This window comes from Epinephelus lanceolatus, chromosome 8 (genome assembly GCF_041903045.1).
Source record: "Epinephelus lanceolatus isolate andai-2023 chromosome 8, ASM4190304v1, whole genome shotgun sequence".
Classification (NCBI taxonomy): Eukaryota; Metazoa; Chordata; class Actinopteri; order Perciformes; family Serranidae; genus Epinephelus; species Epinephelus lanceolatus.
In genome coordinates this window covers 24,188,408-24,201,081 of record NC_135741.1, presented here as the reverse complement: position 1 = coordinate 24,201,081, position 12,674 = coordinate 24,188,408, and the positions used below count along the sequence as shown (strand labels likewise).

The window sequence follows — 12,674 nt, the reverse complement described above, 5'->3', positions numbered from 1 at the left end:
GGCTCAGCCTGCTTCCTGTTTATTATGTACCAAGCCTATCCAGCCTGAGTAAACAGAAAGAGAGCTGGAAAACAACAACTGCCGGCCTGTCAACAACAGCCCAGTGATGACAGAGGGAGATGTCGCTAATGGTAATGTAAAGCCCAACAACAGGATGCTCCCATTATTGACCGGCCAGATGGCTAAAACCTCAAAGTGAGGGCAGACAGGCTTGAAATGGAAAATGTTACATTTTGTGTATATCACTGAGACGAGGGAATTTCCCCTCTTTGTATTCAACTAAGTGAAACAAGCACAACTAACACTGTAATCTATTTCCTTCAGAAACATCCAGATTTGTATTGATTCCTTTTTCATCCAACAGGGGGAGAAATAACTCTTCTTATGACTCAACAAATCCCTTCACTGTATGTGTCTAAATAAATGGTTACCATTTACCAAAGTCTTTCATCTTTTAATTACCCGTAATGAGCACACTGGAATTATTGTTAGTCGTTTTACAATGGCCCATTATTTCCCCGGTGGTTAGCTTCCTGTGGCTTGTTTTGTCATTAATTTTTTCCAGTGTTGGTGCTGAATAATGACTGCTATGCAGCCCAGGAGCACCATGTTCAGCTATGTGCAAAACCATTACATTCTGAATGTAACACTGAGGCCCCCATTTAGACAGCTGTGTCTCTATTAGCATGCATATACACTACCTGTGCACTTTGTGTGGTGGGTGTGTACAGCCCATTTGACACAGCTTGACAGTTTGGCTGATCAGTGAAACCCAGTTGGACATGTGACGGAGAAACAGTGTGGGGGTCAGCAGGGCATGGCTGGACCACAGTGGGCTGCAGATGCAAATAACAGGTACGTCACTCACCAACACTGTAGTGCATGCACACAATACCATTTGCTGTTTTTTATTATCCCATTTGTGCGACAGACCAGTGCCGCAGCCAAAAAAGCTTTAGAGATAAGCAGGCCTGGCGGTGTCTTAGGTGTTTCAGAAATAGAAATACTGAGTTTGAGTGGGCAGTTACTGCAGAACAGTGTCGCTGTACAGTATGTAAGGCAGAAGGAAGAGACAGCTAAAGAAACCTACGTCCCGCAGTGAGTATGTCTCGCTGGTTCCTTGGCCCTGGCCTTGGCTGGGCAGGTAGAGCGTGGGCAAGGAGGTGTTGTGAGAGTGAAGGGAGGGCAGCTTATGACGGTCAATAGAGGCGGAGGAGTGGGGCCGCAGGGCACTGGCGGCAGACAGAGGGGGCCTCATGCTGCGGCCCAGGCTATTAGACTTGCTCTCTCGTCGCTGGTACTCAATAGGAGACTGTAAGGCTGAAAGACACAGAGGAACAGAGACAGTTCTTATGAAGCTTAGATATATCTTTTAATATATCTTGTGAAAATGTAGCTTTTTAGAATTACGGGCGTTTTCATAGTAGGAACGAATAATTTATATTGTGCTTGAGTACAACCTCCTCCAACTGTCGCTCAGCTTTCACATCAGTAATGTTGTTCCGTACCCAGGTACACCTGTGTCATCATCTGCATGACATTTTGTGGTGCTACAGTGTAGAAAAAGACGCCACACATGGACACTGTTGCCCCGGGGACCATCATCAGCGGGGACTGTCAGAGCAGCGAGGCGAAGCTCTGCTCCTGGCCAGAGGAAAAGCTGCTGCTGTCAAGTGTGGAGCTCTCCAACTGCAGATTGAAGGTGACAGCAAAACTGGAGCTGGGTCTGTCAGCGGCAGGCTGCGCTGCTGTCTTATATAAAGCCACTAATATTAAATGACACTGTTTCGCAACTGGTTAAAAACTCATTGTGGTCACGTTAAATAGCAGTCGACTTCATGTTTCGGTGCAGATGGTGTTGAATCTCTGTGTATCGTTCTGGAGTACACATGAATCGTACTCGAGACCAACTTTTCAAGTGGACCAGCATGCCGTGCCCAGGTGCAGTACAGTGTTCACCCTAATCACACAGGACTTAAGGGTCAAGTCAATTCTGAGATTCCTATCTTCTCTTTTTTTTGGCTGCAGTGGGCTTCCATAGCCCAAGACTGCAGGGTCAAACAAAGCACTCATCTCAACTAACACTGATTCAACTGTGAGCTGACAACAAAGTCAATAAATGCTGAGCTGAAACATGATTTATGGATCTGGGCACACTTACCATTGAGGAAGTTGCGCTGGCTTTCCAAGATCTGAACCACATCATTGACCCAGGCCCTGCCGGTCTCCGGGGAGGACGCCTGCAACTGGAAGCGCACCACACTCCCGTCGGGGTTGCGTGACGTCAGCACAAAGCGGGCGTCATCACTGTCCATGCTGGGCTCCACCCCCAGGCAGCTCACCTGGAACATATCACATCTGATTAGCATCTGTGAGGAGACCTTCCTGCCAAGTTGCTTGTTAAATACTTCAGTAACACATGCAAGCCTCTAAAATGTCCCTGCTCTGGGATTATGTAAGATGTGTTGATTGAGGCAGAAATTAGTGTGGTGGAAATCTCTTGTGTAACTACTAACCTGGGAGTGAAATGTATTTTCTCATTATTTTGGTGTTCTATTTTGCTAAAACATCCGGTGTAGCTGATCTGAGCTGAATGAGGCAGAGCAGGTGCTCACCTTGATGCTGTTCTTAAAGATGTATCCAGGGATTGAGAAACCTTTTTTCCTATCAATTGGCTCACTAAAGATGACCAGCTGCTCAAACAGGAAGATCCGTCTTTCCTTGGCTCGGGACAAGAAACCGCTGTCCTGCTCCGTCACAGTGAAGGTGTCTTGCTGGAGCAGTTTGCCCTGGGCTGTGATCTTCCCCTGGTACCACAGCAAAGATAAACATAACAAACCGAGGAAGTGGTTACGGTTTGAGTTTCTTGAGCTGAATAGTTGGCATGAGAAATGTTTTGAAGGCTTTGAAGGATGGTTTAAATTCCTGAGCCGTACCTCGAAGCCTTGTAGTCTGCCCACATTCATCATGTCATTGCAACGTTTTGGCACAAAGCACATCACTTCTACTGCTTTCTGTTTGAAAGACAAAAGTGAGGTTGTTACCAAGAATACTAATAAAAAACATGACTTTACACACACGGAACATCACTATAAACCTTATATTTATAAATCAGGACACCCACCTCCAACTCCTCCGTGTCCATCCCAGCTTTGGTGTAATACTTCAGGAAGTCCTGCTCAAATAAACACAGCATGGTCACCAGAGCATTCCAGGTTTACTGCTCATAGTAAGGTGAGGACATCTGGAGGAGTATTTATGGGTGTTGAACCCACCTTTCATTTGAATGCCAAAGGGCAAAGTTTTAAATTTAGACAAAGTTTTATGCAAGGGATGTCATTTTATGGTCATCTTCAAAGGCTTTTTACTTATGATTGTTTAAATCCTCTGGTAAGAAACTCATTATGTCATTTGCCTCTTCCTCTGGCTGGAAAGTAGCCTGAGCAGACATTGAATACATCATCAGTGTTTCTGCACAGAGGGGTGTGCGTGTGTGTGTTTGTGTGCATGCTTATATGTTTACAACAGCGTGACTGACCCTGCTGTGTGTCAGACAGCTGCACATTGTGTGTATATGTGTGTGTGTTGGTGTGTGATCAACAGCACAGCAGTGCCCTGCTTTTCACCTTGAGCAGCAGCTGGTACTTCATGATCCTCTGGACAGGTTTGATGAGCAGGTCGTTGAGCTGCAGTCTGTGGCCCAGCTGCTGCCGCAGCTCCTGACAGTGGAGACGGACACAACAAGACGCCAGTTAACATGACAGTGACAGCATAAAACATGGCAGCTAATGGCCAATATAATCCCTCTAAGACTGTATATCACAGGGACTATACAGTTTGTCTGATAGTCTTCTGTTTGCTGTCAAAGGCAGGGAACTGATTACAATCTGAATAATAAATGGCAGCAGAAAAGACACCCACATGTATAATATATAGCATAGGAACAGTTAGACATCCATGCATATTAAAGGCCTTATTAACTACAGGTCCGAGTGGCAGGTGACCAGCGTATCATTGGCATGCACATGTTTGCCCTGAATCAATAAGTAATTCAACTGAAAAGTTTAAAAAACTTTAATAGTTGAATAACTGTTTAAATTTGTTATATAAAAATCCCAAACATTTGCTATAGCTTTTAAAATGTGAGAATCCATTTTTGAAAATGTCATATTTTGGGGTTTTAGACTGTTGGTCACCTTTTTGCTAAACATTTTTTCACTATTTCTGACATTTAGAGACATAAACATAAGTAAATATTGATTGTTTAATCATAAAATAAGGCACTCACCTCAAAGTAAGTCTCAATATACTCCGAGACGATATGTTCCGACTTGGGCTTGTTCTGACAGTATACAACGTACATATGCAGACGCCTCTCCTGCATCACAAGCCAAACATTACATTATTACAAAATCATTCAGCTGAACCTTTGACATAAATGAGCCACAAAATGAAAAAGACTTCACTGTGAGAGAAACATATCTGAAGCAACATATCTTTAATTGCATTACAGATAAATGAAAATACCCCCGAAACTGTTAGAAAACAACAATGGTGCTGTCTCAGCGCAGAGCAATAATGATTTGTGGCGGAGTCCTTTGAAGCCGACTCTGTCTGGTTAGCGCTTACTCTTCTGTGACTAATTGGCATGGGAGTGCAGATGTGGCAGTCCCCAGAGTCCTAATGGAGCTACATGTAGATGAGGATCAGGTTATGTATAATTCACCCAGGTTACCCTCAGTGTAACTGGAACCTTTTAGAGACTGCTGATATAAGGCTGTACCTAGCAACAAGCTGCACGGCTCTGTAACCTAGAGACCAGTGAGCTGCGCCACCTGAATATGGACATCGTGTAACACTGCAGGAGAGGGCTGCATGTGAAATATATGCGTATCTGTCTAACCAGCATTCAATGTGCCGGCGTGGCTGCATGTTTACATGTGTTTATATGTTGCATGTGTGTGGGAGTGAGCACACATGTTGCACATTGGTGACACAGCTCTTTTTAAAAGCAGATTGGGCTTTCTGCTTTTCATTAGGGCCGCATTCCCAGTCTGCTTGTTTTCACAGTTTGACACCGTGCTTAGATTTAGTTACAAGTTTCTTTATTCCCCCGCAGGCTTTATAAGTTGATTATCCAGTGGGCTGAGCCTTATTGAATTGTTTAAAGAGCTACACACACACACACACACACACACACACACACAGAGTGAATATAGCAAAAGAGAGACACGGACATTTCACTTAATCATCTTTAGAGAAGGAGCAAAGACAAGTTGGTCAAATTACGCGTCATGTCTGCCCCGTCTGCATGTGCCACCACTTAACCAATATATATAAATCTAATTTTGCTCCCCATATCAGCCCTGTGACCCCGCACCGGCTCAGGCTCTATTCTATTCTAAGAACAACGTACTTCACAGTGAATCTTTCTTTGCATGCATCGCTTTGCTTCATTCTTGCGCCAGGACATGTAGGAAGAAGTAGGTCGCCGTTTTGGGTGGAATAAAGCCTTCATATCAAAGAGGCTGAGCTGCGAGTTTGTTATTTCTCGCCTTATTCATGTTGTCTTTTCTGGCTGTTTTTTTCCCCTGGTGTTTCCTGACCGGTCCAACCCAGACTGGAAATGGGCCAGTGTGTCATTGGTGTGTATGTGAGTGTTTGCCGTGCGCACTGTTGTAAAAACACAGCCAGGACTGAGACGTATCAGTAACAGGGAAGTGGAAGGAGAGACGCTGGCAGAGTTGAGAGTAAGGGAGAGAGGTACGGTATAGCATAAACAGGAGCTCTGAATGTTTTCTTAGCTCTATTTACCCTCACACCAAACAGCACAAGGAAGCGGACTCACTTCCACTGATGTTTGTGTGTGTGTGCGTGTGTGTGTGTGTGCGTGTGTGTGCCTACACGGTAGTCATACTCACATGTTTAATGAAGAGCTGAGCCAGCCTCTCTGGCTCTGCTAAACACTTCTCCAGCTCTCCCAGGAAGTAGCTACAGAGAGAAAACACACACACACACACAGCCACACACACACACACACACACACGTAAGCACAGTCATCCCCAAAACGGAAGGTCAGATTTGTCTCCTGACCTATTGTTCCTTTGTCCACCACTCAGCCGCAAACACAATACTCTGCAAGTCACTGTTTATCTTTCTCTTTGAATGCAACTGGAGCAAGCAGAAAAATTTTCCACATCAAATGCATTTAAAAAATTAGAGACTTACTCTTTATGCCAGTCAAATATTTGGTGAATGTTCCCAAAAACAATCTTGTCTTTTCCCTTCATGTCCTCCGGTATACCTTTGGATTGCATCGTGGCCATGTAACCCTGCAAGGAAACAACAGAGCTGACGTCTGTTCACACCCACAAAAACCAACACCTGGCTGAGAATAACACCAGTATATATAGCTAGATTAATATAACACACTGCAACAATCACACACCCGCTATTACTGAGCTTTTATTAACTTTAACATGGCAAGAATTCTCCTCTGAACCAAAATATCTCCAGCTATTTAAGGCACCCGGGAGATGGATTGCCATGCAACATAAAACTCTTCAAGCTAATAATTCACAAAATCTGCTTAAGACTGGAGACGGTGGGATGGAGGCAGACAAAAGTGTGGAAGAAAGTGGAGGAATTGTGACGATAAGGATTTAGGGCTCTCTCTGACAGACTGGGTGGATGACTAAGTTCCTTCTTCTCTGACAGGGTAGATTGTGTGTTCTTAGCTGGCAGACTGGGAGGTTTACCTCCACTATGAGCCCCAGGTCCACCACATAGTGCTTCTCTGTCTCGACGAGTTCCTTCAGTACATACCTGTGACCATACAAATAAGGCAGGATTAGTGTTAGAGTTATGCTAGCAAAGTTATTTTGCACACAGCAAGAATCTTAGTAACACTTTATTTTACAGGTCCCAGTTTGCCTTATAATTCTCCTAATAAGGACGTGATTGCATATTGTAATTTTGTAGGAAGTTTCCTGGAAATGTGATGTGCTACTCTTTACAAGGAAAACTGAGACAGTGTTCAACGGGTACACTTTCAATGAAAAAAATCTTATTTGTAAGTGTAACCCGCAGAGTCAGCAAGCATGCAAATTTTAAGCATGAAAGTTTACCCTGGAAGAAAAGTTTAAAGAAATAATCTTAAATCTTCTTTTTGTTTTCAGAGCTTTGAACTATATCTAACAGTCTTCATCAGGCAACAGGGTTTGTTCTGTTGTCATGGAAATGGCTCAGTTGTCACATGACTCAAGTAAGGATGTCCGGACACATGAGAGCCGCTGAAATGAGCAACTGCTAATAAAGTCAACACAACTATTTAACTCATACATATAACAGTGGATCTCAACCAGGGGGTGTCCAGAAAAATAGGGAATAGTTTATTTTCATTATTTAATTCGCTATAGTGGTGAGCCCGATGTGAGTTAGAGTCATAGGTTTCACTTCCTCCACGGTTATCTGCTCAACTGTAGTTGACAACTATAGAATTCTGGTCTTCATCATATCTGACAAGCAACATCTTTTCACACGGAGGTCCCTGAAGCAAAACCTTGTTAAATGGGGGGGTCTGTGACCAAATGTGTATCAGTTTAGCCCAGAGGAAGATTTTTTTTTGCTGCTCACAACAGTCTTTTCTTTGTCTCATCAGAAATAAATCAGCTTCTTATTTGGAGTTTACTAAATTATGATCTGTTTCTCCTAACCACCACCACCACCACCCTTTGGAGAAATAAGAAGCAAGAGAATAAATCAGCAGAAGTTTTTTTGCTGTGCTCACAGGCTTCTCAGAGGTTTCTCAGCTCTGAGAGCAGATAGAATACACAGTGTTCAGACTTGAATTTGATCACTTGGACAAATTTCTGAAATTGTTCAGGGTTTTTCTGGGATCTTACTGTTACCTCAAGAGCTGATTATTTCAGACAAATAACAATTACTGCAGTGAGAGAGAAAAAAGAGCATTTTCAGATCGCAAATTAGGATCAGGCTGAGACAGGAAGGCTATTTCTCAGGGGCTGAATTGAGGAAGTGTGAGAAAATGGACAAAATCCCATATTGATATTATATTGAGGTCAGTTATGTCTGCGTGAAACAGGCTGGACAAAGAAGACATCTTATTTTGAATTCTCCTTTCCTCTGGGAGGGGTTCTTGATATGAAAAAGGTTGAGTAACACTGATATATATGACTATAACTACTTCGAATTATGTCCTGGTACTTTCTTAAAAACTCAAATAACTTTGTGAGTACTTACTTTATGTGTAGCCTACAGTCTCAGGATGCTATTTTCCCTATAAGTAATTTCAAATTACATATGTTTCTCAAGAAATCTACAGATAGTCTACAAATAGTAGCATGCTAACATGCTTATATAGGATAGTGAACACAGTAAACACTAACATCTAAACATCAGTGTGTTAAAAATTTCATTATTAGTATGACAAGATGGAAACTGTAGTATATATGGTAAAGCTGTACACATTCTTCAGCTAATATGAGTTTGGTTGTTTACACTGACAAAACACATACATGCTTTTCTCTAAGGCACTCTTCCTCTCCTCCTCGGTGTCGGCCGCAGCTGACCATTGGCTGGAGGTGTCGTCCATCAGCACAGAGCCGCTGTCATCTGGCAAAACACTGGTGGACTGAGTGTCCTGAGGAGGCAGAGACAGACAGACAGACAGACAGACAGACAGACAGACAGACAGAGAAACTGTTTATCAAAGGTCCAGTGGCAGTAATGGGGATCATGCCAGGAATAAAGTAAGCAAGGGGAGATAAAGAGCAGGAGAGAGATGATAATGATGCAGGTTGCCAAGGTGACCAGAAAGAGCAGAGAGACATGAGGAACAGAGATTGGATGATAAGGAGATCAGATTCAGATTGTCACCGTTAATGATTCGTGCTGTGCACATCAGCCACAGATAGATGGAGAGAAAGAGATTAAAAGATAAAGAGTTGGAGGAGCAACAGGCTCCATAGCTGTAGGAGATGACAAATACAGCTGTGAAGGTTCTTGATGGAGTTTCTGCGTCAGAGGAAGAGGAATACATTTACTGCATGCCCGCTGGCTATTACATTTCTGATTTATGTGTAAATTACTATTTTCTTGTTTTGCCACCTGAGCATTCAACCCCACATGTAAATACATCACAGTATTTTTTCTGTGTCTGCAGGTGCTACAGCAACATCTATGTCAGTATTTCCTACAACTGCCTTGCTGGAGTAAAGAGTGCAAACAGAGATGCATGCAGGATAAACCCAAGGTTACTCTGATCTAATCGATTGTGTTCAGGCGTTATATACATGACCTCCTTTTCATGCTTTTTCCTGGAATTGATATCATTTCCTGTGGGGGTCATGGTGCAAATATAGAGTCATTGTGCACGCCGCTGACGACTAAAATCATCACTAACTCAATGGATACATGCACACGACCCTCATGTTTGTGTAACCCATTTCTCTTGCACAACAAGCACACTTGTCCCCATTATATGGCCCTAAAATGACTCAGCGCCATGTCTCTGTACAATTATATCCACCAACAAAGTTCATCCATCTATTTTTAGCCACGCTGCTCAACCATTTCTTTTTAGGCTATTCACTCTCCGACTGTGTAAACTTATAGGAGCAGCCGTCTGTCTTCACCTAAATCCCTAGTCAAGCAGAACCTCCCCACCTTAAACACATACACAAACCTGCACACACACCGCAGACAGCCCTCAGACACCCCTTGCAGGCGGCCGCCCCGTAGAGAAATAAATACATAGATTGGATAGATAGACATTTAAGCAAATGGAAAAAGCTACAGAACTTTCTCCTCTTCCCCTCTGGCCTAGTTCAATTTGTTCACCTGCCATCTCCATGATAAACTTGTTGACGTCTACAAGTTGTGAGCTTTCTATTCTGTCACAGTGATGTGTGTGAGAGGGAGAAACATAATGAAAGAGACAAAGTGAAGTAGAGAGAAAGGGGTGTAGGGAGAGTCAGAGAGGCTCCATAAAGACCCTTGCTCCCCCAACTCGTCTTGCCCCGCTAGGAGTGCTCCAGCCTGGCTGACAGGTCTTCCTGGCTCCTTGATCACTTCCAGATGTGCTGTGGCAAAGCCCACAGGAAAAATTCCCCCCTTGTCTCCCTCTGTTGCAAGTTTTGTTTTTCTACTCAGAAGCCCACAAAAAAAAAACTGACAACAGTTTTAGTAACAGCCGAAGTCGTGCTTTTGTGTAAGACCTTAAAATAAAATCCATCCAAACAATTCCATCAATCAAGAGAAGGAACAAATTGTAATAACATATTTATTCTCAAAGTCTGAACAAGTGTCTGGGTAATAAAATCTTAGGCTTTAAGTCTCACTTAAAAAATGACTTACAATAAAACAACTGTTATTAGTTTTACAACTTCTGCTGTTTTTATTCTTGTCCCAGAGCACAATGAATAAATCATAAACTTTTTTCTTTATTTTATCATTTTATATTTATCTATTTAAGTATTTTACATGTAGTATTATAAGTTCTGCATTGCTGCTTTAAGCACTAACAAACCACTAACTGTTAGAACACCTTAAATGCCATTAAAGAGATTTTCATATAAAGAAATGTGACTCTGTCTGGCATTACGTGTGATGTTTTTAACACCAATTGTTGAGTAATATTTGATGATGCTTGAAGCTGATGTGTTTTTAAATTTCCAGTGTTGCCATCGGCAATTTCTTATTTTTGGAATGGAGCAGACTCAAAGGGCCCATCAACACTTAAACATACAGGCACAAATCAAACATATGGTGCTGTGCCAACGACAAACACACTTACATCACCCACTTTGTATGTTATCACTCAATTGAAGGGGTGTTATCAGTGGTTTTCAGTCTCATATATAGATATGGGTTAGTGGGTTCAGAAGGAATTATCAGCCATATAGTCATTCAGTCATTAAATGACCATTGTCATAAAATGTCAGTTGTCATTAGGAGCACAGGCGGCAACCTCTGGTGGTCATAGGAAGTCAGATGAGGCAACATAAAGAGCGACAAAGTCCATCTACAGAGGAGGTAGGGCTGGTGGATGGGTCAAACAAACACAGGACTTTCGTCCAACCTGGTCTCATTCCCAAATCGGCGAAATCCGGTGCTTGGGCAGTGACTTGTGGCGTCAGACACCAATGAGCAAAGCTGTTCTTTCACGTTGGCATGATACACAGCCAGTCGCCGTTATAGCTTAACACAACTCGGCTACGTCAGGGGTAAATGTGGTGGGACAAGAGTGAAAGATAGGGTGACGAAAGTCTGAGTGGGGTGGGCAGGAGGGGTGGTGGATGGGTCCAACAAACACAGACTTTCAACCATGTGAGCAGTGTGAGCGTCCCGTAAAATTATAAAGCCAAACCCTGTTCTTTTTCCTAAACCCAACCACGTGTTTGTGTTGCCTAAACCCAACCACGTATGTTGGGGAAAAAAATGTCAATTTGCCGTATTATACCAACGTAATGTGTTTATTTGTATGTAAACCTTAAATTTCCTGTGACAACGGAAGAGTATTTTGAAAGAAGACAATGCATGTAACAGGCACAACTTGACACAGCATCCCAGAACATCAACAACCAACGCACCCAGGGTACCTTGCATGTCGCATCTGGACGTGGAAAGTCCATGACCAAACGTCGATATGTGACGAGGCTGGAGTGAGAATGTGTTTCATCCAGAATCAGCGCTAACTTATTTTAACTGATGTACCTGAGTTCGCCATGTTACATTACATTACATGACAAATAAACTTATTTTAACCCAACCCATGGTCTTTTTTTCTAAACTTAACCCATCAGTTTTTGCAGGTAACCTAAGGAAATTAGACACGAAATCTAACAAAACTGTAACAATGTTAATCGACTGATAACACTCTTCTAAACCTACTATCAGGTGTAGATGGCCCTTCCTAACCCATATCTATGGGGTGATAACCACATGCCCATTCAATCAAGTGATGACATTCGAAAGAGGTGGTTACATGGTCTCAAGTGCTGAAAACTGCAATTTGATAGCACTGTTGCCAGTGTTGCAAATCAAGGGATTGGGCTTTAAAGAGATCTCACAGCACCATCTGTTTCTTTTCAATATTTCTTTTCCCGTTTCACAGGGAAACTGTTTCTAAGTTATTTGTTTGTGTCTTTTTTTATCTGCAGGTCGAGATGACAGACTGTACAAATTGTTCCTCGGGAAAAACTGTTTATTAAATACTATAATCTGCAGTTCTGGCTTCCTTTTTGACACCACATCTTGTTTAACTGCTGACACACAATCACAAGAACTTTCCACTGACCACAGAAACATTCAATCAAAAAACTATGTTCTGCTGTGGTTGTAAGATTAGAGATGACCGCATAAAGAAAAGGGGGAAAGACGACAACGCATTTAACAGTGGACATGAGGCCACTGAATGTGGGGTACAGAGACAGAACCCATAGCTTGGAGATGACTGACCTACATAATTTAATCTCCCTACCTCTACCTCTCTCCCCCTCTCTCTCTGTTTCCCTCTCTCTAAAGATTGGCAGTAAAAACACCAAAGCACTGACCTCATCCCTCTGATGTAATCGTATTAATGGCTTTTGATGTGTTGTTGAGACTGAAATTAGGATTTAAGTGCTCTGGTGTCGATTCACCAACAGGAGACA

The 12,674-nt window shown here is 42.7% G+C and overlaps 1 protein-coding gene across 4 annotated transcripts in view; it reads right to left on the bottom strand.

Moving 5' to 3' along the window:
• Positions 1-12,674, bottom strand: part of arhgef25a (Rho guanine nucleotide exchange factor (GEF) 25a) — a 56,685-nt gene that overhangs the window by 2,612 nt on the left and 41,399 nt on the right. For 3 of the 4 annotated variants that reach the window (XM_033629214.2, XM_033629213.2, XM_033629215.2), the window contains 12 exons: positions 8,538-8,662; positions 6,759-6,825; positions 6,229-6,332; positions 5,922-5,991; positions 4,289-4,378; positions 3,627-3,719; positions 3,125-3,175; positions 2,937-3,014; positions 2,616-2,807; positions 2,162-2,342; positions 1,091-1,320; positions 702-836 (listed from right to left, as the gene is read on the bottom strand). In XM_033629214.2, the coding sequence (XP_033485105.1) occupies positions 702-836; positions 1,091-1,320; positions 2,162-2,342; positions 2,616-2,807; positions 2,937-3,014; positions 3,125-3,175; positions 3,627-3,719; positions 4,289-4,378; positions 5,922-5,991; positions 6,229-6,332; positions 6,759-6,825; positions 8,538-8,662 (1,416 nt within the window). The remainder of the gene's footprint in view (positions 1-701; positions 837-1,090; positions 1,321-2,161; positions 2,343-2,615; positions 2,808-2,936; positions 3,015-3,124; positions 3,176-3,626; positions 3,720-4,288; positions 4,379-5,921; positions 5,992-6,228; positions 6,333-6,758; positions 6,826-8,537; positions 8,663-12,674) is intronic. The other variant, XM_033629216.2, reaches the window with a different exon arrangement.